The 26011-nt window shown below is 39.0% G+C and overlaps 1 protein-coding gene across 3 annotated transcripts in view; it reads left to right on the forward strand.

Annotated features, from left to right (window-relative positions):
* The first annotated feature begins 1227 nt into the window (after positions 1–1227).
* The window catches only part of DYNC2H1 (dynein cytoplasmic 2 heavy chain 1), a 178648-nt gene continuing 153864 nt past the window's right edge, over positions 1228–26011 (forward strand). Inside the window, exons 1-21 of one of the 3 annotated variants that reach the window (XM_086481759.1) lie at positions 1228–1428; positions 3597–3767; positions 4856–4991; positions 5315–5433; positions 6008–6152; positions 6936–7168; positions 7426–7560; positions 7659–7772; positions 7965–8076; positions 8267–8391; positions 9742–9917; positions 11273–11468; positions 12680–12775; positions 14579–14731; positions 14842–14940; positions 17060–17199; positions 17291–17519; positions 18037–18164; positions 19468–19583; positions 20820–20947; positions 25291–25440. In XM_086481759.1, the coding sequence (XP_086337885.1) occupies positions 1228–1428; positions 3597–3767; positions 4856–4991; positions 5315–5433; positions 6008–6152; positions 6936–7168; positions 7426–7560; positions 7659–7772; positions 7965–8076; positions 8267–8391; positions 9742–9917; positions 11273–11468; positions 12680–12775; positions 14579–14731; positions 14842–14940; positions 17060–17199; positions 17291–17519; positions 18037–18164; positions 19468–19583; positions 20820–20947; positions 25291–25440 (3102 nt within the window). Of the gene's footprint in view, positions 1429–3596; positions 3768–4855; positions 4992–5314; positions 5434–6007; positions 6153–6935; positions 7169–7425; positions 7561–7658; positions 7773–7964; positions 8077–8266; positions 8392–9741; positions 9918–11272; positions 11469–12679; positions 12776–14578; positions 14732–14841; positions 14941–17059; positions 17200–17290; positions 17520–18036; positions 18165–19467; positions 19584–20819; positions 20948–25290; positions 25441–26011 lie in introns of those variants that run through there. The other 2 variants (XM_086481761.1, XM_086481762.1) reach the window with 2 other exon arrangements.

Consider the following 26011-nt stretch of genomic DNA (forward strand, 5'->3'; position numbering starts at 1 on the left):
GGCGGGATGTAGCGCTGTGGCTCTACGGGGCGGCTAACGGGGGCGCGGCGGGGCGGGGGGAAGCGCGAGCACGAAGAGCAGGGCATGCGTGGCCGTTGCAGCGTGTTCACAGTAAAATAAAAAGGGGAAGCGTGAGCCCTTCGTTACCGGCGCCGTGTCCCGCGGGCAGCTCTGGCGTGAGGCGGGGCCGGCTGCCTGTGGAGAGCCCCGGGCGGCGGCCGAGCTGAGGCACAGCTGCCGCGGGGAGGAGAAGTGTGTTACCACCGCCAGGACCCCCCTGGCCTGAGGCGGCGGCCGGGAGCGCCGGAGTGAAGCCCGCGCCGAGTAGCGGAGCCGCTGGAACCACGAGCACGGGCTCCCAGTGGCGGGTCTGCCGGAGGCGGCACCAGCGGGGCCCTTGGCGCCGAGCACGAACACCATCGCCATTCATCGCAATTCACGTTTATTCTACCGCATCAGTTGTTGGTGTGGCTGCTGCGCGCCCGCGGCTCACCGCCAGCCGTCCCGCACAGCCAGCCGCTGCCCCCGAAACCCGGTCTGGGTGGGCAGGATGTCCCTGAGGCGGGGAGTGTCCCTGCGGAGGGGGGTGCCCTGTAGCGGAGAGTGTCCCCGAGGACGGGGTGGGGGGGGATGTCTCTGAGGCGGGACCGCGTTCCCCCGCGGCTCCCTCCTGCTGCTGGCCGGTGGCTGGAAGCCCTGAGCGCTCGCTCACCGCCTCCTTGGGCCGAGCCAGCAGCCGGGGCACCCGTCCCTCTCTGCCGTGTGGTACCGAAGCCGCGCAAGCCCGCGCGTTCGTTAGCCGAAACTGATCGGTAACGCGGCGGGAGGGGGAGAGAGGGAAGCACCCCCAGTACCGCGCTGCCCTTGACACCGTAATGCGGCTGATGGCAGGAGAGAGGACAGCCGTGCCCGGGCCGGTCGGCGCGGGCGCGCGCCGCCAGGGCCCCGCCCCGCCGTGCCTGCCGATTACCGAGCGCGTCGACCGCGGTGCAGCGGACCAAGCTGGCGAGCGCGGCAGGGCCGCCATTTTCAGTCACCATAGTGACGGGTCCTGGCAACGCCGCGACGCCGGGAGGCCTCGGGCCTCGCCCTGTGCCCCGGCGTGAGCCGCCGTCCTTCCCGCCGCCCGCCCTTTGGGTCTTCTCCCGCCAGCCGTGCCCGTGCTCCCGCGGGGTTCGGGATCCGCCCCCGCCCTGATCCTGCCTGGCGGGGGTGCGTCCTGCCAGCATGGCCGGGGAAGGAGACAAGAGGAAGCGCTTTATTTCAGCCACGGCCGCAAACTACTTCGGAGTGGATCCCGCGGGGAGTCCGGCTGCCCTGGCCGCGGGGCTCCACTCCCGCCCGGAGCTGGCCAGCTTCCTCGACGACGGCAACGAGTTCCTGCTCGTTGTGCAGCACTCGGGCAGCCAGCTCACCGCCTCCAACAAGGTACGGTGGTGGTAGCGCCCAGCCGAGGGTGTGCGGGCACCTGGGGATCCAGCGTGGCCACCTCATCCCAGTGGGTGAGGGGGGATGCGGAGCCTGGGGTCCAGTCTAGGTTTAGTGGTCGTGAAAGGCTGGTATCTGATTCGGGAGACATCTCCCTGCTATGCTGGCCTCAGCGTCTGCCGCGTAAATTACTGGCCTAAGGGTCTGTGAAGACTGGGTGGCCAGCTGTGCGATGGCTTTGTTAGCGGGTTGTGCCCGTGCTGACACGTAGTTTCAGCATGCCGTGTGCTGTTGCTGTGGGAATGTGATGCAGCCTGGCGAATCGTGTGTTGTCTCACTGCAAATCCCAGGTAGAAGCTGATGGGTGGGTTGTTCCTGGGCAAGGGCGCATGCAGGTGACTGCAAGGATTGCCTTGCCAATGTCCGTGCAGGAAACGTGGCCCAGTATGTGGCATATTGGCTGGTATTTGACAAGGTGGGTGTTTGTCCAAATCATGCATTTTTCAGGTTGATGTGTCCAGCTGTGAGCCAACCTGAGGTTCACTGTGTGAAATGCCCCGCTCTGGGTGTTTGTGTTCAAGTGACAGGCTCATCCGAGTGCTGCCGTGGGGTGTGATGTGCAGTGAAAGTCACCATGCAGTCAGGACACGGTGTGGTGCTTGCCGCGCACAGAGCAGTGCGGGTTGTGGCATGCATCCCATCATTCTGCTGTGAGCCCAGGGACCTGGTGTCTGTTATGTCAGTGACTTTATTTTCTGCACTGAAGACTGGTGTAATGGGTTGTTAACATGTGAACTGCCATGTGGACCTGTAATTTACATACAGAATCACAGAATGGTAGGAGTTGGAAGTGACCTCTGGAGATCACCTAGTTCAACTCCCCTGCCAAAGCAGTTTAGCCTAGATCAGGTCACACAGGAACACGTCCAGGCGGGTTTTGAATATCTCCAGGGAAGGAGACTCCACAACCTCCCTGGGCAGCCTGTTCCAGTGCTCTACCCCCCTCAGAGTAAAGAAGTTCCTCCTCATGTTCATGCGGAACTTCCTGTGCTCCAGCTTGTGCCTGCTGCCCCTTGTCCTGTCGCTGGGCAAATTACGATTACACCTCCTGGTGCAATCATCTGTGTGGTCTGTGAAGTGCAGTGCATGCTACATTCATGCAAGAATGAACATTTCCGTGTACCATTTTTTGGGGTGTGCTGCTGAGCCACTGTCTAATGCACAAAGCCACTGTCAGCAGCTATGAAAGGTCAGATGCCCATCAGGGCTGGAACGTATACCTGTTGTCTCAGTGAGAGGATGTCTGTAGGTGTTGGGCTAAAGACTTGATAATAAAGTAAAACTGATACTGTCCATCAAACTGAAAGCACTTCTTACTAGCCCTCTGCTTCTTTTCTCAGAAAAAAAGTTCACAGATGTTTACAGTTGTACAGACTTTGAGATTTCATCTAGTGTATCTTTTTTTCTATTTTATCAAAGGTTTAATAATGTTATTCTGTTTTGTGAATTCACATGGCCACAAATAGTTTCAATAATTGATTTTATGGTAATTTTTGGAACTTCACCCATAATCTGGACTGTGGAGTCACGTTACAACTCAGGATTTTGCTGATGAAGGAGCATGCCTTTCTCTGTCCTTGAGAAATCTATCAATTGCTATAGAGTTATGTATTTACAGACTCAGGATAACAATACTGAATGTTTAGAAAAATATTCCCGAAGTTAAGTAGTGTAAAATGCAGTAAAAGAGATAGACTGAATGCTTAGTTTTCTCTAGGCACAAGATGGAGTTTCTGGTTTGTTGCCAGAAAGTGGTAAGTGGAATTTTCACAAGTGAAAACTCCACTTACCACTTTCTGGGGACAAACCATAAACTCAAATAATGTAAGTAATTATGGTATTTACAGATATTTTATAATGAAAAAGGCATTACATATTTGATGCTGGAATTTGGGTTCCTATGACCTCAGGAATGAGTATAATAAAAGCTTTTATTTTCTGTGCAAATCAGAAACTACCAGAATGTTAGCAGAGCCCGTAGGGGGTAATATGGTATTGTATGATTTTTTCTTGATGTAAATGATTTGTGTAAACCGTGTAGGTAGTTTAGTGTAACATGCAGTCAATGACAGTTTTCTAAACAAATCATGTCTTCTTGATTATTACAGATTGAAGCTACTGATTCAAAGAATAACGTGTTGGTGTTCTTTAAGCTGCGACCTGATGTAATTACAGAAGATAATCTTCATAGTAATATTCTTGTGTCATCTATGCTAGATTCACCAATTAACACCCTTTATCAAGCTGTACGACAGGTTTTTGCACCAGTATTACTGAAGGTGAGCAATATGCCAATTTAAATGTTCTTTAGATTTATATTGAAACATTGAAATTACGTAATATTAACTATTTTGAGATAAATATTTTATGTTTCAAGAATAAAAATATTTTAAGAGCTTAAATAATGGATGATAGTTTTATTTTCTAAGTTAAAGAGTAAGGATAAGAGGAGGATTCTGGTCATACATGTGCCTGACTAGAAATGTGGAATACACAGGGCAGTGGTGGTTAGTGGAGACAACAGCTCCTTACCTCCTTTCCACCAGTAATCATAGAACCATAGAATGGTTTGAGTTGGAAGGGACCTTGAAGATCACCTAGTTCCAGCCCCCCTGCCGTGAGCAGAGACACCTCCCACCCGACCAGGTTGCTCAAAGCCACATCCAGCCTGGCCTTGAACACTGCCAGGGAGGGGGCAGCCACAGCTTCTCTGGACAATCTGCACCAGTGCCTCACCACCCTCACAGGAAAGAATTTCTTCCTAATTCTTTCTAAATCTCCCCTCTTTCAGTTTGCAACCATTACCCCTTGTCCTGTCACTTACTTTTCATAGTTTTGCTTTTTTTAAAATGTTCTGAGGCTTTTCCTTCTGTTCTGTTTAAGAATATATTTCCTTTGTGGATTTTTTTGTCAAAAATGGTGACCATGGCTGAGGTTCATAAGCTTGAACAAGCAGAGTTTCAGTATTTAAATATTTTTAATTTCTTGGATGCCATACTATTAATAAAATAATAACTTTTAATGTTTGATTCTAGCAATTTTGAGATTCTACTATAGAAGTAGATTCCAAATTTATTTAACTCAAGAGAATGCGTTAATAAAGAATTTTGAACACATTTTCAGAGTGCCTTAATAAATCCAACAACTGACATTTGATTTTGTGATAAAATATTTTTACAGTATTATTCTGAATTGTTAGGTTAGGTGCTTTTCCTAGACTTTAAGAAAAGTAAATTGTGAGGTTGTCACACCATGTGGTTGGTTACTGCTATTATTCTGAATAATTATATATATTTTTAAGATTAATGGGAGGAAAATAGTAATTGTTCTATCATGTGAGTCACAGTTTTTGAAATTTTCATTGCAGGATGAGAGATGGAGTAAAGCATTTGATCCCAAACTCCAGAAACTTTTAAGTGAGCTTGAAGCTGGTTTGAGTACTGTTCTCAGAAGATCAGATCCTAACTACACAGGAACAAAATTCAGTGAAGATGATGTGCGAGGTTTGTTTTGAAGTTACGTCTTTTATATTTAATTTTCAATTAGGAGTAAATAATTTATTTACAGGTTGAGTTTTCAGTCTTCATTATTGCAGTCACTGCAGAGTGTGAAATGTAACAGATTGTGGTGAGTAGATTGGAATTAGTGATGATCAACTCTGGTCTCTTCGTATGAACTGGATACTACATCTAGTCAGAGTCAGTAGATGAAGGATAATTACATAACCATATAGTAAAAATTTGCTTTAGAAAGTGTGTTCTGACTGAAAATATTTTGTGACCACTCGCATATTTAATATTTAAACATTTTTCATTATTATTTGCAGCTATACTTACACCAACAGATGAATTTCAGTTCTGGAGAGAATGTGCTCATCATGGAAGTAAATGGTGTAGTAAAGAGAGAGCTTCTCATTTTAAAGACCTGTTTGAGGACATTGCAAAAGTATGTTTTCTTTTATGTGATCAGTGATATATTTGTAGACTTAGTAAAAAACAGTCTTCTTATGTAATCTATGTCAATATATGTCCACTTTTTTCAAGTAGATGAATATATAACTATTAAGTTATTTTTTCCTTAGGTAAAATTTTACTTTAAATGACATTCATGTAGTTTCTAGTGACAATGGTGCAGGGGAAAGCCTACATTGCATTGGGAGCAGATTTGACCATTGAATACTAAGAGCTGCTGTAGAAATACAACTGTATGCTACAGTTTGTGAACTAGAAATTGGCTCATGAAATTATAAAAAGGAAACCTGAAAATGCAAACAATACTAGTGAATGCTGTTGTTAAAATTTTTGGCACCCGTAAAGCGCTTACTTGAATAGCGCTTCAGGTATCAGTGCATTCTTCACATGAATAAACTTACATAAATACTTGGTTTTTGAGAGGATGATGCCATATTCTGTTAAACAATAAAACCCAGGAAGCTATAGCAGTTGTCAGCTTCAGAAAAGTATAAATGTTTCTACAATACTAGTTGCAAAGTAATTTTATTAAGGGTATTTTTTTCTAGGATTATTACAGCTTGGATAGTCTCTCATTATTTGAAGTTGTGGATTTGGTGGAGACTACCAAGGATACTGTTGATGGTGTGTGGAGACAAACAGAACATGATCCTTATCCACAGCCACGCATGCATAATCTCTTGGATGTAATAGGTAAACCTTTGTGCAGTCTTCATTAAATGAACAGTTGAGAAAAAAGTAAAATGAATCCTTCAGCAGAGGCCTTTGTCCTCCTGGAGGCACCAGTGGTAGCCTACAGTGTTAAGGTGCTTTCTTCTTGTAATTATGATCCATGAATATTATTTGCCTTATAGTATCCAATAATTCAGCCAGTTCTGGTAGATGCCTTCACACATACTTGGGAAGATGACAGATGGTAACAAGATGAAGTTGGATACCTTTCAGCCTGTGGACTGGATTTGTCTTGCTTCTGTTTGACTCCTTGTCTCTGTCTCAGAGGATAAAATTTATTTACATAAACCCCCATTTGAAGGTTGATTCAGTCTGTGTGGAGGTGAGAGCAGGACATGCAGAGAGATTGCTCCTCTCATTCTCTCGGCAGCAGTCCCACGTTCTGGGACAGCCATAAGACTGTGAGTTTGTTGCTGCCAGATGTATGTGTGCATGAGAGGAAGGATTGTTGGGGGCAGCCAGCTCTTGACCTTACTGCTGATAAAGACAGGTGCTTGTGTGTGGATCCCAGAACCCAAATCCATCAGCTTCTGATGTTGGACCAACCTCTGTTTAACTTGGAGATGTTGGAGAGGTTTATTGAATCTGAAAAAAAATAATCAGTTATTGATACATTTGTGTGGTTTGAAATCAAGACATTACCTTAGTTTTTTAGTAACGTGATTGGAACGTGGTGTAACATTTAAAGGAATTATTTTAAACAAACATAACGTACTGATTTTGTATACTTTTTTTGTGTTCTAGGTGGCTCGCTAGGTAGATATGTTCAGAGAAAATTAGCAGCTTTGAATTTGTGGGAGGATGCTTTTCACAATGTTAAAGAAAATCTAAAGGCTGGCATCTTGATTTGTGAGCAGTGGGTGTCAGCTTGTGAGTACCTAACGGGGCAACTGTGGCAACGTTATACCCTGCATCCATGGAAAAATGAGAAATATTTCCCTGAATCGTTAGCCAAACTTGGCAAACGTCTTGATGAGGTAGAGATTTGATTTATACACATTTATTTCATTAGACACAGAATTAAATAACATTGGTTTAAGTTAAAAAATGGAATTAAAACACTTAAAGCCTTTTCAGGGTTGGATAACATTACATAATCCATGTTTGCCTAAGCCTTTCAAAAGTTTCTTGTAAAAACGAGAGGGGTGGGATGTGCTGCTTGTGATTTTTGATTCTAAATGTAAGTTTTATGTAAAAATGTGTTGGATGTAGCAAATATTTTTTTCTGTTATAGGTGCTAACTGTTAGAACACTGCATGAAAAACTTACATTCTTTTTGCCAGCTGGAGAACAAAATGCTTTATATCTTGCCCAAGTGTTTGAACCTTTTGCTGGCCTAAATCCTGTACACTATAATCCTTACACAGAGGTAAAATGCTTATTTTTAATTTATTCACATTCTTTTGATGACTTTTTGTGGTGTATATGAATGATCATAAACTTAACATGTGAACTCATTATCTCTAGCCATTATGGAGAGCAGCAGTTTCTCAGTATGAGAGAATTATTGCACCAGCGGAACAAAAAGTAGCAAGCAAATTGAAGAAATTTATTTCAGAAATTCAGGACAGTCCTCAGCAGGTATGATTATTTTTGTCATCTGAAAACTTCCCTGAAGATAAAGTTATTGAGTTCTTAAGTAGTCAGTTTACAGCACAGGGGTAAGTATTTAGAGCCAAAGACAGTACTTATTAACAGCACTGACAGTAGTGTCAGAATATGTTTAATGTTTTTCAGGAGAAAGAGATAACTTTTTTAAACTTCATATTCCAGCTTCTTCAGACATTTCAGAAATATAAGGAACTGATAAAACATCCAAGTATAAGCAAAGAATTGCTTTTTGAAAGGGAGACATTGCTAGCAAGACTTCAAGATTATGTCAAAGGTAAAAATGTATTTAAAAGTCTTTAATTGCATTAGTCTTTTTGCAAATACTAGAATCTTTTTAGAATTACTTTTTAGAATTATTTTTAGAATTATGTCAATATCCCGAGTGTATTTTTATAACTACAATAATAATTTTAAGCTTGTTCTATTAGGTTTCTGGACTAACGTGAATCTTTTGCTTGTGTTAGACTATCAGACAGACTTTGAAACTCGATGCCATGGTGTTCCTGGTGATATTTCTGGACCACTGTCAGGCAAAAACCTTTCTGAAGTTGTCAATAATATTGTGTGGGTACGGCAGCTGGAGCTGAAGGTAACAGATTCTGTTACTGTTGAGACACGATGTTATCATAGAATGTAAAACATAGTATGTGAGATTTCTGTGGGGAATTCCTCACAGAAGAATTGTGGACTTGCCAGGAGTTATATAATCAAGATTCCTTATCAGTGGTGCTGCTTGCTAAGTTGAATTTTATTAACTGACCCAGAAGACAGTCTTTTTGTAATACACTCAACTGCCTGCTTTTATGACTTTTCTTTTTTGGTAAAAAAAAAAAAGTCCAAAATTCTGAGAGGAGATGTTTCTGTTAAATTTTACGCTCCAGTTTACATTTTAAGATTGTTTTAAGATTTACAGATAGCCAGATTCTGGCATCCTAATTCTCATTTGTTATTACTAACTTGCGTAGTGTCCACTTGAAATGAAAGGGATTTCTTGGTAGTACTTTTCTGAGTCAGTGACTGCCAGGGAATTTACTACAGAGGAGGTAGTAAAAGCAAATATCAAACGTTTCTGTGTTCTCTTACAACAGAATGAGTTTAAAACGTATTTGACTCTATTTTACCTTACATTATTTTTGTTAGTTTGCATTTGCACTTTAGTTGGAAACTCTGGTACTTTTTTTTATAATGTATCGACTAGTTAAAAGCAAAATGTTTCCTGTAAAAATAAGTGCAATTTACAATAACTATAGGTTTTAATAAGACTAGAAGTTACTTATCCCAGAATAACTATTAGCCCATTTTTTTTTTTGGCCTTCACCCGTGATTTGCAGAAATCTGAAAGGCCCATTTCAGCTGAATGTGACAAAGGGTGGAGGTCTTAAAGGTGTTACTTTGAATGGGTCCTACAGAGAGAAATCAGCAGCTTAGGTTTCACCATTATTTCTTCTGCTTGGTCTGCTGAAGACCTAAGAGCAGTTCAGCTGATGTCTGTCAATTACGTGTCTGCTTTACACTGTGCTAAATTTTTTAATTGCTCTCAAATCTCCACTGGTTGTATTGATTAGGGTTTTGATTAATTTATCCACACGTAGATGTGAAATACCATTTGAAATACCTTTGAGCATTGGCATGAACCTTATAGACGCAACAAAGGACGCATGGGAGATCTCTACCTTTATGGAGAATTAACTAAAGACCAGGTGGGATACTCTGGGGTGTCTTAATAGTGGTAGACACCTGTGGTGGACATCTTATTCGGACCCAATTTACTTTAATGGGAACTGGAATGTCTGGGACACAATTCAGGATTCACTTTTTTTTTCCTATTTAGTTTTTGAATCCTGCTTGGATGTTTTGTAATATGGATTTTTATTGTAATTTTTCTTTTGTGATTGAATACTGGGAAGTTAAGCTTCTTTTCTTCGTGATTGTGTTTAAGGTGGATGATGCTATCAAGCTGGCAGAGGCTCTTCTGTCTGACTTACCTGGATTTCAAACTTTTCATCGAAGTGCAGATTCTTTTCTGGAACAGTTAAAAGTATATGAACAAGAACAATTTGATGATTGGTCTAGGAATATCCAGTCAGAATTATCAAATCCCAAGTCAGGAGTTTGGTAAATACATTCTTGTTTAAATAATGTTTATGCTGAAATCTGTAGTGTAATTCAAGAGAACTTGATGAAGGAAATACAACATTTTATGGAATTGAGAATGAGTGGAGAAACAAAATGGGAGAGTTTATTATCATTTCATCATCCTGCCAGGCTTGGTTGGTGAGGTGAAGTATGCAGGACAGTGTTAATAACTAGTCTTGCAGCTTCTATTAACACCTGGAATGAAAGACATGTTTGTCTTGCTTGTTGTTACTACTTGTTATCCATTGTAGCCCATATAGTGATAATGTCTAGAAACCAGATGAGATTAGAGTATAGCTTGATATACAGGTGCCATACAGAGTAACAAATTAGTTGCTATTCACAAGAAATTCTGCAGTCTAAATAGAGTGGATAAAACAAGGGTAAGAAAATAAATTTAAACCTCATGAATTGTGTTCCCAAAAATAATGAAATTACTTCATGGGATACTAAAATGTATTTTAACTTTTTTTTTTTTTTTAATTGATTGGCCACATAGCTTCTGTCTGTATCTCTGAGTGTTGCAAACTTTCTTTGAAAATAAAATTTGTCTACAGTTTCAGACAATACAGGAGTTGATACTTGTGCAAACATTTATTTTATGAAAAACACTCAAATATAACAGATAAGCAGATTCAGCACTCCCATATATAACAGCCATGTAATTTATTAGTACCATAAAATTTTATTATTGTGAGATTTTAAAAGATGTGAAGAGATTAATTGAAAAGAAAGAAGGTAGCTCACTCAAAAGAGGAATGCAATGGATATGAGAATTGGAAAAAGATGAGAAAAAAGTGAAAAAATGAATAAGCCTGAAGTTTTTATGAAAGAAGTGTAGAAGGATGGTGGTAGAAGCATTATTACAGTAGAAAAAAATGGAGTAAAGTCTAAAGGTAGGCTGATGTTCTTATTAGCACCTGATTGTGTGTACCAAAACGTTCAACTGATCCAAGTCCTGGTTCTTGGATTGATTCCCTTGAAGAATGTCTTCCTCTTTGCAGTGCTGAAGTCTGGGGCCTGTGGATTCAGTGTATTTGAGAGATACTGTCTATCTGTGAGTTACGTGTTAACTGTTGTAACAAGCCAGAAAACTTTTGTGAGCAAAACCAGTAGGCATTGTTCATTTCTTCTTGGCTTCACTGGCTTTGAATTAAGAGAAAGGTTGCTGGAATTAATTTCTGAGTAAATTAAAATGTTAATAAACATAGAAAAACATAATAGAACGACATCAAGCTTTTTAGAATTGTTTGTTGTATTATTATAATATGCACCTAAGAAGGGATCAATATTAAATTATATTCCATAACGCGTTTCATTTGATTTTGGTTTAGCATCCAAGCTAATAGTCCTGTAATGGAGTTGGATCACAAACTTGGAACATTAAACGTACTTTATTCAGATCGTTTGGTGACCCTCCTAAGAGAAGTACGTCAGCTATCAGCACTTGGTTTTGCTATACCGGCTAAAATACAGCATGTGGCAAACACTGCGCAGAAGTTCTGTAAGCAGGCGGTCATCCTCAAACAGGTACAGCATTAAGTGCCATAAGAACTTCCTGTTCTCATTTCCCACCTTTAGTAGTAGAACTTTTCTAGACTATTATCTTTTCTGACTGTGGGGTTAAGCTTTTTACTGTGTTTGTCTGTATGGAAGTGACTTGTTTCTTGAACAAATTAGGTAACTCCTTAAAAGAAAACAAAAATAAAGAAATCCGTTACAATTTCAGAATGTGTCGTCTTTTGAAACCAAATGAATTATAGTATTAAAGCCACGTGAAGTTACTGTATGAATATACAAAAATAAGCCAAGTAGTGAATTGGTCTTCTGGTGTTAATCCCCGTTTCTGATTATTATAACTGAAGGAAAATTTCATAAAATGGAACAACTTGTCCTCACCATTGCTAGTTTTCAACTGAAAATATATTAATAACTATTTTAATGAAAATGAGTGTTTGGTTTTTGGGGGGGTTATTTTTTGATTGGACTCAATGCCACAAAAGTTTTTATTTGGCTTATATTTCAGTTGAAAGACCATGTCAAGTTTTCTTCTGCTACTGTAAAATGCAATAATAAATATGTATATATTGGTAAAAATTCTTATGTAGATCCACAGGCTCAATGCAGTTCCACATGAGGTGTCATTGGTATCTGAGATACCTGCACAGCTAAGACAGAGGTGACACAAGACCTACAAGATACCCATGCATCTGGATCATTGACAGGTGCCCAAGCAGAAACCTTAGTCATCTAGAAAGGCACTAGGTATCTACAAGTGTGGACAACTAAACTGAGATGTAGGGTATCCCTCTTATTCCAGCTGCCAGTCTGGAGGTAAATTGGTGGTTTTTAGGTCTTGTGTCATATCCTGCTGGCCGTCCTGGATAATTGGAGGCCTATGAAATGGCATTAGATGCCTACATTGGCGTAAAATACTGGAACTGTTCCACTTACAATAAATCAGAGGCTGAACCTATTTCACTTAAGGTGAAGTATAGTCACCTCAGACATATGTAAGTGGCAGTCTTTTTTGCAGTCAGAATTCCTCACTAGAAAAAGATAGGATCACATTGGCATGGCATATGTACTTTATTTTTGTGAACGCTTTACTAGCTAGTAGTTAATCTTGATTTCTTAATGGTGTTGGTTGGGCGTAGATTTCAGAAATACCCTGCATTACATTTATTGGCATACAAATATTTTTATCTGTTTTTGTAAATTTAATCTCTGCATTTTTACAGGTGGCGCATTTTTATAATTCTATTGATCAACAAATGATTGAGAGTCAGAAGCCAATGATGTTACAGTCTGCTCTAGCATTTGAACAGATAATTAAGGTGAAAGAGTTCCCCTCTCTGTATTTTTTATTTCAGTGGTATCTATGCGTATTCTATGCTGCTTTTTCTGTGTTTCTTGCTGGATTTTTTAACTGCAGCGTTCCCATACAAGCAACATCATCTGTTTGATTAGCATTTGCTGAAATCAGTGGTCCTTTTTTCTGATACTGACATTTAAACAACTGCGTACTCCTTTTCACTTTGGATATTAGTGTAATGTGCTCTCTCAGGAATTATTTTTAGTGTTTGAATTTACACAAGAACCACAATGTGGTCAGTTCCTTAATAGCTGGGAATATAAGTCCTGTTTTAACAGTTCTAAAGAATATTATTTTGGTCTATTTTAGTAAAAATGGCATATACTTTATCCTGGAGATAAATTAGTGTTAAGGAATGGTTTCACTATTTCGACCGTTACTAAACTCTGTGGATCTTGTAATTCTCTTGAATATTTCTAATTCACGTTTTGGGCAGGTTGAAAGTGGATAGTTTCTGTTTTGGATTAAGAGCAAAGAATCTGGGGATCTACCTGATTATTGATTTACACATGGAGTTTGTTACAATGGGTTGGTGTTCAGACATGATACAGTTGCTCTGAGAAGAGGGCTTTATTTTTGTAATTTGAAGTTCACTATACTTAAGTTTTAGATTCTTTTAAGGAATTCAGAGTAATTTATTTCTTTTCATTTTTCTTCTTTTAATGGACAATATGAACTTAAAAATTACACTTTTTTAACACCATATCTCTATTTTATTTCTGGAGAAACATGTTGTATATCATGAATTTCAGTTTACTGGTTTTGGTCAGTTTGAAGCACTCCACCCTCTTCCAACACTCTTAGAATGTGAGAATGGCTGGAGAATTATAACATGCCCATAAGCTCTGTATTGGGCAGGAGTATAATACCTCCAGAGCAAGCATTACAGCGACAGTTGGAAACTCACTCCTGAAAATGATTTTGCAAGACAGAGTATGAGGGGCTGAAAGTAGAAGGGATGTTTGGGGTTGGGATTAGCTCAGACAAAACGGTGGAGAGTCTAGACCAGACTGTAGGTTTAAAACTGTTCTGGAAAAAGTTCCCAAACTGTCTCTTAAATTTTCCTTGGGCTGGCTGCAGATTATGCCACAGATTCCTTTAGTGTGCAGACCCTAAGACAGTGATGGTGCCGAAGTGTTCAAAGCCACATGTTCTCCTATTTGGTGTGATTTCTGCCCTACACCTTTTGGAAATGGGTCCAGCTGTTGAACTTCAGATGTTTTTGGCTTCTGATTTTCCACGATAAACTTAGCGAAATGCATAAACCCTCCAGAATCTTGATGAAAACCCCAGAGAAATGGAACTCCCCAAAGCTGCTTATGAGTCAGTGGAATTTTACAGTATAAGTTAAAAAATTTATTTCTTCATAAATGGGTGAAGTTGGATGGCAATTATTAGTGTCATATTTTGGTTTTTGGTCTGTGCAGATCAAAGAGGAAGGGAAGAGTTTAAGGTGTCCTTTCAGCTTAAGATGTCTGCTGATGTGTGTGGGGCTTATGTGTGTCAGTCTCCAACATCAGTGAATTTATTTTAAGCTTCTGTTAAGGATCTGATATTAATCCTTCCCCAGTGCACTGATGTAGCTATAATGATATACCCATGTGTCTGTGATTTGCTAGATTATTACGTCTCTAGCGCAGTAGTAAGAGGGCGATCCTCCGTTTTTACTAGGAGTAAAACAATCTTATTTTATTATCACTTCCTGTATGCTAGCTGGAAGAGTATATTTGTCATTAAATCTTACAAAGTTTGTATGTTTTTCAAGCATTCAAAATCTGGTCCTGGAGGAAAAGCTCAAATAACATGGGATAATCCTAGAGAATTGGAAGCTTATATCCAAAAACTCCAAGCTGCTGCTGAACGGCTGTCCACCGAAAATAGAAAACTAAGAAAGTGGCACACCAACTTCATTGAAAAGGTATGTTTTATAAGCGATGTTGAAATTGGATCTCTTATAGCTTACTTTATCCTTTCTTTCATTTATACAGTGATAAATATGTTTATTATTCTTTAAAATTCTTTTAACAGGTTATATCACTCATGAACATTGATCTACTTCGTCAGCAGCAGCGTTGGAAGGATGGACTCCAGGAGCTTAGAACTGGTTTTGCCAGCCTCCAGTCACAGGCAGGGTTTCATTAGCATATTGCAAACTGTGAACACTTGACTTTTCAACATAGCCAAGATTTAAGACTCAAACTTAGCATGACTGAATTAATTTTGATTAAGGATTTACTACCTAGCTCAGGAAAACTGACTGTGTTGATGCCGGATGTGAGGTAAAATCTCAGATGAGGAGGATAAGACACAAAAATTTAAAAGATTAAAAAAAAAATCTTTTTTATGTCTTACTAGTAATGGGAGAAGAACAACACTTGGTCAGATGACAGTGGTTAGATGAAGAAATGGGAAAACCTTAGGTCATGTAGTTCAGTTGTGTCTGAGCCATTAACGCAAGGTAAAATGAAGAAATTGATACAGGTATGAGTGATCACTGGGCAGAATAGGACAAATTAATAGAATTTAGAATTAAAATGCATTTCTGCCTGAAATAATGAAAAAGCCACATTTTTATCTATTCACTCGTCAACTGTCAACTTTTAGAACCAAATCATAGAATCATTTGGGTTGGAAAAGACTCTTAAGATCATCAGTAAGGTGATTAAGATTTTGATTAAGAATATCTTTTTATCAAAGTAACTAGATGATACTACTATCACCTAAACTATTTTGAGGTATCATTCAAATCAGTTTAATTTTTCCTATAGCCTTGACGAATAATGGGGCTATATTCTTAGACTGATGTTGTGTTCTTAGCCTTTCTAATGCAAACTCTGATTATTTTAGTTGGTATTTGCCAGTCAAATAAATGCAGTATTTTTACTGTATTTTCCTTATATTTTTTTCCATCTACTCAAGATAATATACATAATAAATAAGCGCATTGATTCAGCTTTTGGTTTGTAATTTCTTTGGAAATTTAGTTTGCAAGTTTTTATCTTGAAGTCGGTATATTTTGTGGAAATTAATAGTCTCTATTTGCTTTAAGAAATGCAAATTTTCTCTTTGAAAATTGTTTTGGTATTACAGAATGTTATATATGGAAAACTAACTAAACTGTATTCAGTCACTTTTTTTTTTTAATCCTTGACTAGAAGTGATAACACTTAACCAAGTATATCCTTTTTTCACCATCCAAAATTACAAGATGGTATAGTCTTACTGCTGTTGTCATGAACATTTTACATATTTCTTCGAAAACTCCATTTATAATTGTCTTAAGGCTTAGTTGAACCAATTTCAAGTTTTCTTAATCTCTGGAATCTTTCTGTTGGAAGAATTCCTCTGGGCAGCCTTGAATTGTAGGGCAGACCTTAACTGTGTAGCTTCCTTCAGCAACCTTGGACTGCCTCTGAAGCCTTGGCTGAAAAATCCTTATCCAATTAGATAAGAAGAGAAACCTAGAAGAAGTTTCTAATTTCTTTTTTAACTTGTATTGCCGTTTTGAAAATCCCTGTATGGCTTACAAGTGACCATCTACAGACTTGAGTGTATGATACGGCTTTACACATTCTTACAGTGCAATGTAGGACATTCCAAGGAAAATCTGAATTCTTTAAGGTAAAATCTTATATCTACTTATTAGTTAATGTTGATCTGTGGAATTTTCTGAAATACTGTTCAAAAGGTAGCTTATATATCATAAGAAAATAAAAGGTGTAATACAGGATTAGAGATCTCATTCAGCTGGCTCGGTATCTTATTTCTTGCAGTCCTGTGCATTTTAGAGTAACCTTGAAGAATCTCATAGTAAACCAATGGACAGTGAACCTCAGTGAAGTTGTTATGCTAAACTGCCATGGAGACTGGTTTGATTTGAATATTTTTCTTTATTCCTATATTCATTTGAAATAAATGTAATGGCTCTAGATCTTCTTAATATTCAAACTGGTCATGGAATCATGGAATATCTTGAGTTTGAAGGGACCCACAGTGATCATCAAGCCCAGCTGCCTGCTTCTCACAGGACTACAACTAAAACTAAGAGCATTGTCCAGATGCTTCTTGAACTCTGCCAGGCTTGGTGGTGTGACTGCTTCCCTGGGGAGCCTGTTCCAGTGGTGTGATACTTCTTTGAATTTTACTAAGATCCTGGTCTTCAGGCATATAGCTTAGTTTCAGCTTATAATTATGGTTTGAGGAATAGAATAAAATAAAATTAAAAATAAACGTTGTTACATTTTAGGGTTTCAAATCATGTGATATGAAAGCTTGGAGACAGCACTGGAATCACCAACTTTACAAGGCTCTGGAGCATCAGTATCAAATGGGCTTAGAAGCACTCAATGAGAATTTACCAGAAATAAATATTGATCTAACGTTCAAGTAAGATGTTTTCTTTTTTCTATCAAGAAAGTATTCTGGCTCAGATTACATTCAAATGTTAGTTCTTGTATGATTTGTTTCACTTTTTTAGGCAAGGCCGGTTGCAATTCAGACCTCCTTTTGAAGAAGTACGAGCTAGATATTATAGAGAAATGAAGAGATTCATTTCCATTCCAAATCAGTTTAGGGGAGTAAGTGAAGCAGAAGAAGAGTCCATATTCGCTGTTATGACTGAAAGAAATGCAAATGGATTTCTGACTGCTTTCAGTAAGGCAGAGGATTTGTTCAGAAAGCTGACAGACGTTTCTAATCAGTTCAAGGTATTTTCAATATTTGCCTGACTCATGCTTTTTTTTTTTCTAAATATTCGTATCATTTTAGGCTTCGGACATTCTAGAAGTAACTGAGTAATGACATTTGTTGTATTATTGTCCTTGGACATTCTAGAAATAACCGAGCAATGACATTTGTGCATTATTGTGCTTTTCTGCAAGGCATAGAAGCAAAAGCTTAGTAAGTCCATCCATGTTAAGCCAACCGCTTAAGCACGTACCTAGCTTGAAGCATATGTACAGTTCCCATTGAGATCTCTGTATTATAGCTGTCCTTTTACTCTTGTTCAATGTCTGTTTTGATTATCCTTAAATGTGTATGTCAAACCATTTTGTAGCTCCTGATTTTTGCACTGAAAGAATCTGTAGGTAATTGAAGGAGCACAAAGGTTAAAGAGAATGTACCTTGAAAACACTATTAAAGTATTTTAATATTGATGAGAAACAGAGTCTTTTAGTCTGGAAAATATTTCTTTTCCATGAAATCAAAAATCACGTTGAAAAGGAATGGATCGTAATTGGCCAAGTAGATATGGAAACTCTGGTGAAGACACATCTTTCTAGCAAACAGGACTGGGAAAAAAATTTCAAAGCATTGAAAGTGAGAGGGAAAGAAGCAGAGCGTCTTCCAAGGTATAGTGTAACTCTATTGTTTTGTTTGAATAATGTATTCTATCAGATACTTTAAAGGTAATAGTAAAATAAAGTTATTCTTTTTACGTGGAGATATAGATAGAATTTCAAGTGGTTTAAAATATTGATGTATGTTTTAGAATTTCAAGTGGTTTAAAATATTGATGTACTTTTAAAATGTTTAGATTTTTTTCAGTTTTATTTTTATACACTTATTCCCTTTTATCTGCACAGTTTTCTCTGAAAACTTTCCATGCCTTCCTTTGATATGATAGGAAACCCCCTCAAAATTCAGGGTTGATTCTGAAATACTACAAAACACGGTGATACTTTAACAATTCTTTTAGCTAAGTCCTGTACATGTGGAGTATAGGTGGCAGTTAGGAACAGACTTAGTGAATGTTTATACATTAAATAATTTCTTTATTGAAATGCTCGGTTGCCTCTTACAACTTATAGTTTAAGATATGCTAGTGTAGGCTTTTATTCTTACATATTTTAACATAGAATTTAGTGTATTGAATGGTTAGAGTTCTCAAATGGAACTGATGGGAATCGTGTTCAGAACAAGGAAAAAGAGGTGACATTTAATGCAGGAGAATGGACTGATAGAACATGTTGTCTAAGTGATATTCTGAGTAGTAAAGATTTTCATGAGTACAAGGACATACTGGGGTGAATAGAAGAGAAATTGGCCGATGTGTCTTATAGCCAGAAACCACATGTGGCTATGAAGTGCCATGGGTTGAAAATAATTGGTGTTGAGGGAAGATACTCGGGAAGGTATCAAATAAGGTAGTCCTTTTTCTGTGTTCTTTATGCATCTACTTATGGTCACTGTGAAATATTAGATATGGGGCCTTGAAATGACTCACTATGGCTTTTCTTCTGTTCTTAGAACTGCTGAAGCCTGGGTTAGTAAATTCTCATGGAAATTAGAGATTTAAAGACATGTCTGTACAACTAATTGAAATATTTTTCTCTTTGAGTATAGAAATAGTCATTTCAAATGTAGTGACATTGGTTATATAAAATCAAGCAATTTTCTAACTGTTTGGAGGAGCAGAGCGTTAGACCTTAGTCCCCATAAAACTGCATATATGTGCATAATGGTTGTAAATATTTCAATACTATGGGTAGTTTTCCCAATAAGCTATGACTTTTATTTGTAGAATTATGAGGGAATTTTTTTCTTATTAGGCTAAAAAATCAGGGTAAACTATTGATGTACATAGATCTTAGAGATATTGACATGTAAGTATGCTATTGAGTATTTGCTCTGTTTTAACCTTTTGTCTTGAAGTACCATCAGGATAGATTGTTTAACGGTTAATTGCAACCCTGTGAAAACTGTAATTGATGATTTCATCCAGAAGTTGTACGATGTTCTTGTCATTTCTTTGAGAAAATCTGTTCAAGGTAAATAACTTTAATGAGTAGTATTTTTGGTTCCTCTTGTACTTGTGGACATTTGTGTAATGTAAATACTCTTTTTAGGGAATATTTTGCTCATGGGCACAGTAAGCTGCAGAAAACAGTGCAGACAAAGCAATCTGTTACTAAGTGTTCACTACAGGGCTGACCTAAGACCCCTTGATGTCCACGTGCATCTTTTCCATTCACTTGTTTTGGCCACATCTGTTCCGCATGTAAAAGAATACACATGAACATTGTTTTGCATGTTTCTTTTGTCTGAAGGAGAATTTCTGTGTCATTTCAGGGAGGAAAATTTATTTGATGTTTGAGGGAGGAAAATTTCTTAGGCATTTGAGGGTAATTGAAGGAGGCGTCATGAAATGTTGTAATTAAAAGTATTATTAGATTCTTCTTTCACAAATTGAAATACTTCATGAAGAGTCTTAAATCATCAAGACTTATTCCATAGAGTTACTTGTCAATTAGATTCTCAAAATGCAGAGTGTTAAAGAGTGCAAAATTCCCTATTTTTGGGTGGTCTATCTGTATCTGGAACAGGTAGACAAAATGGAATAAGCTGTAGATGATGAGAAATACCAGTGCTTTGGGCTTTAAATGTAACAATCAGCACAGGAAACAGAACAGGGGTTATGCAGAAAGTGAATTATTTCCATAGCCTGAAAGATGAATTGTTTCCTGGAAGATGTATTATTCCCTTGGATTGTGCAGCTCCTTTCGCAGTACCAAAAGGATCTGCCTTGGTAGGAAAATACAATGTATAGCTTAATCAGGCTTTTGTTTGTGAATCTTTTCAATATTTAAAGCAAGGTGGCTTTAGTTAGTCAGTTTCTAAAAAAACCCAAACACAACAACTCCAAAACAAACAACCCCCGCCAAAATCCCAAAAGCAATTTTAACATCTGGTTTTCTCCATTTACCCAAAAAAGATTTTGAAAGTGTATAAATAAATGCTTTACATATTTATGTGTAATTCTCAGAAGGAAGCCTGATACTTACCGTCTAGATCATACACTGAACACAGTGGGTTACATTTGAAAAACTATGTAAACACAAACATGCAATTTTTGTTGAAGCAGCGTATAAGACTGGGGTCTGCATTTTTTTTTAAGCGAATACCTTATAACAGTATTGTATCACAGTACGTTTGTCATCTTGATTTGGATGTTTATTACTATGAATATTTTCTCCATGATAACTTTGTTTTTCACCTTTATATAGCTCACCTATGTGATGTTTCTTCATTTCTCACTGATGCCATGGAAACATTAGTGATTAGGCCTCAGACTGTAGAGGAAATAGCAGAAGACAATTTAAAATATTTAAACTTACATGAACAAAAAGAAGGGGTAAGATACTATTTTATCATATCCAGGACAACACCTATCAAAAAATGTAATTGCTTTCTAGTATGGAAACTTACATTTAATGTAACTAGTTTAGAACATGCAGCGGCCCTATAGGGTCAGGGCAGCGGTCCGTGTAGCACAGTATTTTGTCTCCAGCAGTAGAATAAAGTGGCTGCCTAGATGAAAATACAAAATCAAGGTAGCATATTTGATGCTTTCCCACACTTGTAGCCTCCAACCAGAATCTTTTTGAATATTATGTAGTTCCTGAGCTTATAGTAACACTCAGTGGATTTGTCTTCCACAGCCTTGTCTTGTCTCCTCTTGAAAGCGTGTATACCTTTGACATCCAAAATACCCTCTGGTAAAGTGTAGGTCTATTACCCACTACATGAAGGACCCCTCATTTTTTTTTCACTTGCCATCTGTTGAGTTCATACCGTTTAAGTCTTACATGGGAAGAGGTATGGACCAATCAGTCCCTATTCTTCCTTTTCATGACACACAATTGTAATTTTTTTTGGCTGTGTCCTGTGTCAGCCATCTCTCTTCTAGATTGAAGAGTTTTAGTTTAACTGATCTTTTCTTATACATAAGCCTACTCATAACTTTGGTCATCCTTGTTGCCCTTTGGTAAGTCTTTTCTAGTTTTGCAATAATCTTTTTTCTGTGGGACCAACAGAATTTTGTACAATATTTAGGTTATGAACAAACCATGGATTTATACGATGAAATAGCAGTATTATCTTTTTTATTCTCTTTTTGATCCTTGTGACTCCTAACATTTTATTTACTTCCCTACTGCTCATATCAAGCTGGCATTTTTGTAAAACTGGCTGTCATAATCCCAAAATAGCAATCCTGAAGTGCAGTTGTTAGCTCAGAACTCAACTTGTACATGTGAAATTTATGTCACTCATGGTTATCTACTTGAATGTTGTTTGTCACTGGTATCGTCAGTCGCTATTTCTTCTAAGTTCATTCTGCAGTTCTTCACAGGTGAACTATTTTAATGCCTACAATAACTTAGTATCATCAGTAAACTTTATCATCTCACAGGCTAGTCTTCTTTTTCAACTCTTTTATAAACACCTTGAGCAGTCCAGCACAGCTACCTGCAGAACACCATGGGTGACCTTTTTCTAATGCAGGAGCTAGCCATTGCTCCTATCTCTGTTTTCTATCTTTTACTCAACTAATTGTCTTTGCAAGGGACCTTTGTTCTTATGTCAAGGGTAGCAGGTTTCCTTAAATGCCTTTGGTGAGGGTTTGTGTTAAAAGCTTTCTGGAAACCCAGCTGGAATATAAAATTTTAATTTCCTTCATCTGTACCCTTACTGATGCCTTTAAAGAACTCTGGTTCTACAAAATTGTGGAATTCTACAAAAGCCATATTGACTCTTTCCAATCGAACAATATTTGTCCAGAAAAGGATTTAGTTCTAAGTGAATGCGTCTGAGTTTATGTGTGTATGTGCAGGTGTCTGCAGTGTGTATGCTAATATACTCAGTGGAAGTATGGTTCAGTTGCCCACAAGTGCAGTTCTAGAGTTACTGAGATGCATATGCAACATCCACGCAGGACTGGCAGACGTAACAGAGGAGTTCTGGGAGGCCTTTACCTTTCTGTAGTTGCAACTGGAGGCCAGGCCGGTGGCCTAGGGCATCTCAAAAGGCCCTGGACATGTATTTGTGAGAAACTGAATCGAGTCCCTAGTGAATGTGTTCTCCAGGGGTCAGTACTGGGTCCAGTCTTGCTGAAGGTATTCATCAGTTACCTGGACAAAGGGACAGAGTGCACTGTCAGCAAGTTTGCTGATGACACAAAACTGGGAGGAGTGGCTGACACACCAGAACGCTGTGCTGACTTTCAGCAAGACCTGGACAGGCTGGAGAGCTGGGCAGAGAGGAACCTAATGAGGTTGAATAAGGGCAAGTGTAGGGTCCTGCACTTGGGGAGGAACAAACCCATGCACCAGTACTAGGTGGGGGTCAACCTGCTGGAGAACAGCTCTGTGAAGGACCTGGGATTTCTGGTGGACAGCAAGTTGACCATGAGCCAGCAATGTGTCCTTGTGGCCAAGAAGGCCAATGGTATCCTGGGGTGCATTAAGAAGAGTGTGGCCAGCAGGTCAAGGGAGGTTCTCCTCCCCCTCTACTCTGCCCTGGTGAGACCGCATCTGGAGTCCTGTGTCCAGTTCTGGGCTCCCCAGTTCAAGAGGGACAGGGAACTACTGGAGAGAGTCCAGCGGAGGGCTACAAAGATGATGAGGGGACTGGAGCATCTCTCCTACGAGGAAAGACTGAGAGACCTGGGTCTCTTTAGCCTGGAGAAGAGAAGACTGAGAGGGGACCTTATCAACCCTTATAAACATCTAACGGATGGGTGTCAAGAGGATGGGGCCAGGCTCTTTTCGGTGGTGCCCAGTGACACGACAAGGGGCAATGAGCACAAACTGGAGCCCAGGAAGTTCTGTCTCAACATGAGGAGAAACTTCTTTACTTTGAGGGTGGCAGAGCACTGGAACAGGCTGCCCAGGGAGGTTGTGGAGTCTCCTTCTCTGGAGATATTCAAAACCTGCCTGGATGTGATCCTGTGTGACCTGCTCTAGGCGAACGTGCTTTAGCAGGGGGGTTGGACTAGATGATCTCCAGAGGTCCCTTCCAACCCCTGCCACCCTTTGGTTCTGTGATTCTGTGAATGTAGTCAGTCGTAGCCTAAAGCAGTCCATTTCACCCTAAAGTAGATACCTTGTGACTGATCCTCCTGAACTGATTTCTTAACTCCATTAGGAGCTCAATGCAGTTGTTCATACGTAGGCGTCTACTGCTTTGGGAATGTTCTGGCATATCTGGGAGCACCATACAACAGTGGCAGATATGGAAGATCCATAACTTTTGAGGCAGTGGGTGTAAGGCAGATGGGATAAAGGGATCTCAAGTAATGCTGGAAACGTCTGTCATTAAATGATTGAGTTTCATGGTTGGTTTCAACAATCTTTGGTGATTATGGAGTTTTAGATGCCTACTTAACAAGCCCACGTACAGACATCTAATTTTAGCTTAATTTTGGATACAGTTTAACTGTTTGGCTGCTGACTCAGTAATGACTGTATTAGGTTGGGTATAAGTATTTACATTTTGTAGGAATTCCAGGAGAATTGTTGGATGTTGAAGAGAATTAATTCTCTATAATTTACAAAACAGTATTGCTCCTTAGCGTTAGCGTCTGTTGTTACCCCTTAATTTATAAAGGAAAACATACATAACAGGACATTTTGGTAAATGTGTAAAACTATGTGTGTTTCTTTCAGTTTCTTCTCACATAGTTTAAAAAAGCTTGGTTTTTTATTTGACTGGCTCTTAATAATGTGGGAAAAAATGGATTTTTTTTCCCATTATCATGGGAAAAAAATGTGCTCTTTTATATGAGTATAATTTCTGTTTATTTGAAATGTCTCTATTCCTCCTTTTTATTATTCCTTATTGTTGTGGGTTAACCCTGATAGGCAGCTAAGCGCCCCACAGCCGCTCATGTACTTCCTCACTCGCTCAGATGGCCTCCCCCACCCCTGGTGGGACGGGAGAAGAGGAAAGGAAGAGTAAAAGTGAGAAACTTAATGGATTGAGATTAAAATAGTTCAGTAAGTGAAGGAAAAATGGAAGAAATAAAGAAAGAAGGAAGGAAAGAAAGAAAGAATAAACCAAGTATGCAATCGCTCACCATCTCCCATGGATAGACCAATGCCCAGCCTGTTCCTGAACAAAAGATGTCTAACCTACCTACACCCCACTCCACCCAATTTTGGCTGTGTCCCCTCCCAATCTCATATGTACCCCCAATCTCTTCACTGGAGGTGGGGAGGCAGAATGAGAAAGAAAGAAGGCCTTGGTGCTGTGGGAAAACTGTTCAGCAATAGATGAAACAGTGTGTTGTCAGTAGTGTTTTCATCACAGATGTGAAGCATAGCACCGTATGAGCTGCTATGGAGAACACAAACTCCATCCCAGCCAGAGACAGCGCACACATATACATATTTACTGAATTCTGTTGCTCTGCTGCTGTTCTGGAATCAGCATAAAGAGGCACTTAACCTGTTTCATAGTAAACATTCTCTTCTGTATATTTCATGTCAGGATCAAGATTTAGAATTTTTTGAAATACCTCCGATACTATTTTCCAGTGTTTTAATGTTATTCTATAAACAGTGATTAAAAAGTAGCTGTATATAAGCGTATAATCTGTGCATACACAGGTGATGATTCTTAGGTATTTGCTTATAGTTTGGATAAACGGAATTTGCTGAATTTTTACATACACACTTTTAATCCATTTGAATTTAGATTTTTCTCCTGTTTCAAGAGGCTGAAGATAAAAACAAACTTTTGCGAACTGTGGCTGGTGCAGGTTTGGATACTATCAGTAACCTAAGAGCTACATGGGATAAATTTGAATTAATGATGGAAAGCCACCAGCTTATGATTACAGAACAGGTAACAATGAAAGATTAATATTTTACCTAAAAATGTTGATATTATTTTGAGTAAGTCTGGGGAAATATTATTTTCTTAGATTAAATCCATAAATGTTCTTAGTTGAATGTTAACAGCAACGTTACTGAGTTGAGGGAGAGCCTTTAAAGGAAGAGTAATTAAACTGTCTAAACAGTAACGAGGTGAAACTTCTGTTGAACTGGTGTTGAAATGAATATTACATTGTTGTACTTCTGGTGACAGAAATGGCTTAATGAATGCAATGGTTAACTGAGGAAAACAGGATAACAGTTAAAAGATAGCATTTTTATTACTTTATCATGTTTTTAGTACTAATGCTTGCTATTTTCTTTCCACACAATTTTGCTGGACTATGTGCATTCCTGTAATTCCAGTCCATAGGCAAATTGCTGAACTCGTTTGAAGTTCTACTGAAGATATCAATATGCCATACAATACAGCGATTTCTCTATGAGCTAGAAGATGCAGGCTAAATGGGTAGCATAGGCCAAATAAATAGGTCTCAAATACCACCATAAAAAAAAAATTAGTGCCCCCTTTTTCAAAAAAA

Source organism: Leptosomus discolor, chromosome 1 (assembly GCF_034619465.1).
Source record: "Leptosomus discolor isolate bLepDis1 chromosome 1, bLepDis1.hap2, whole genome shotgun sequence".
Lineage (NCBI taxonomy): Eukaryota > Metazoa > Chordata > Aves > Leptosomiformes > Leptosomidae > Leptosomus > Leptosomus discolor.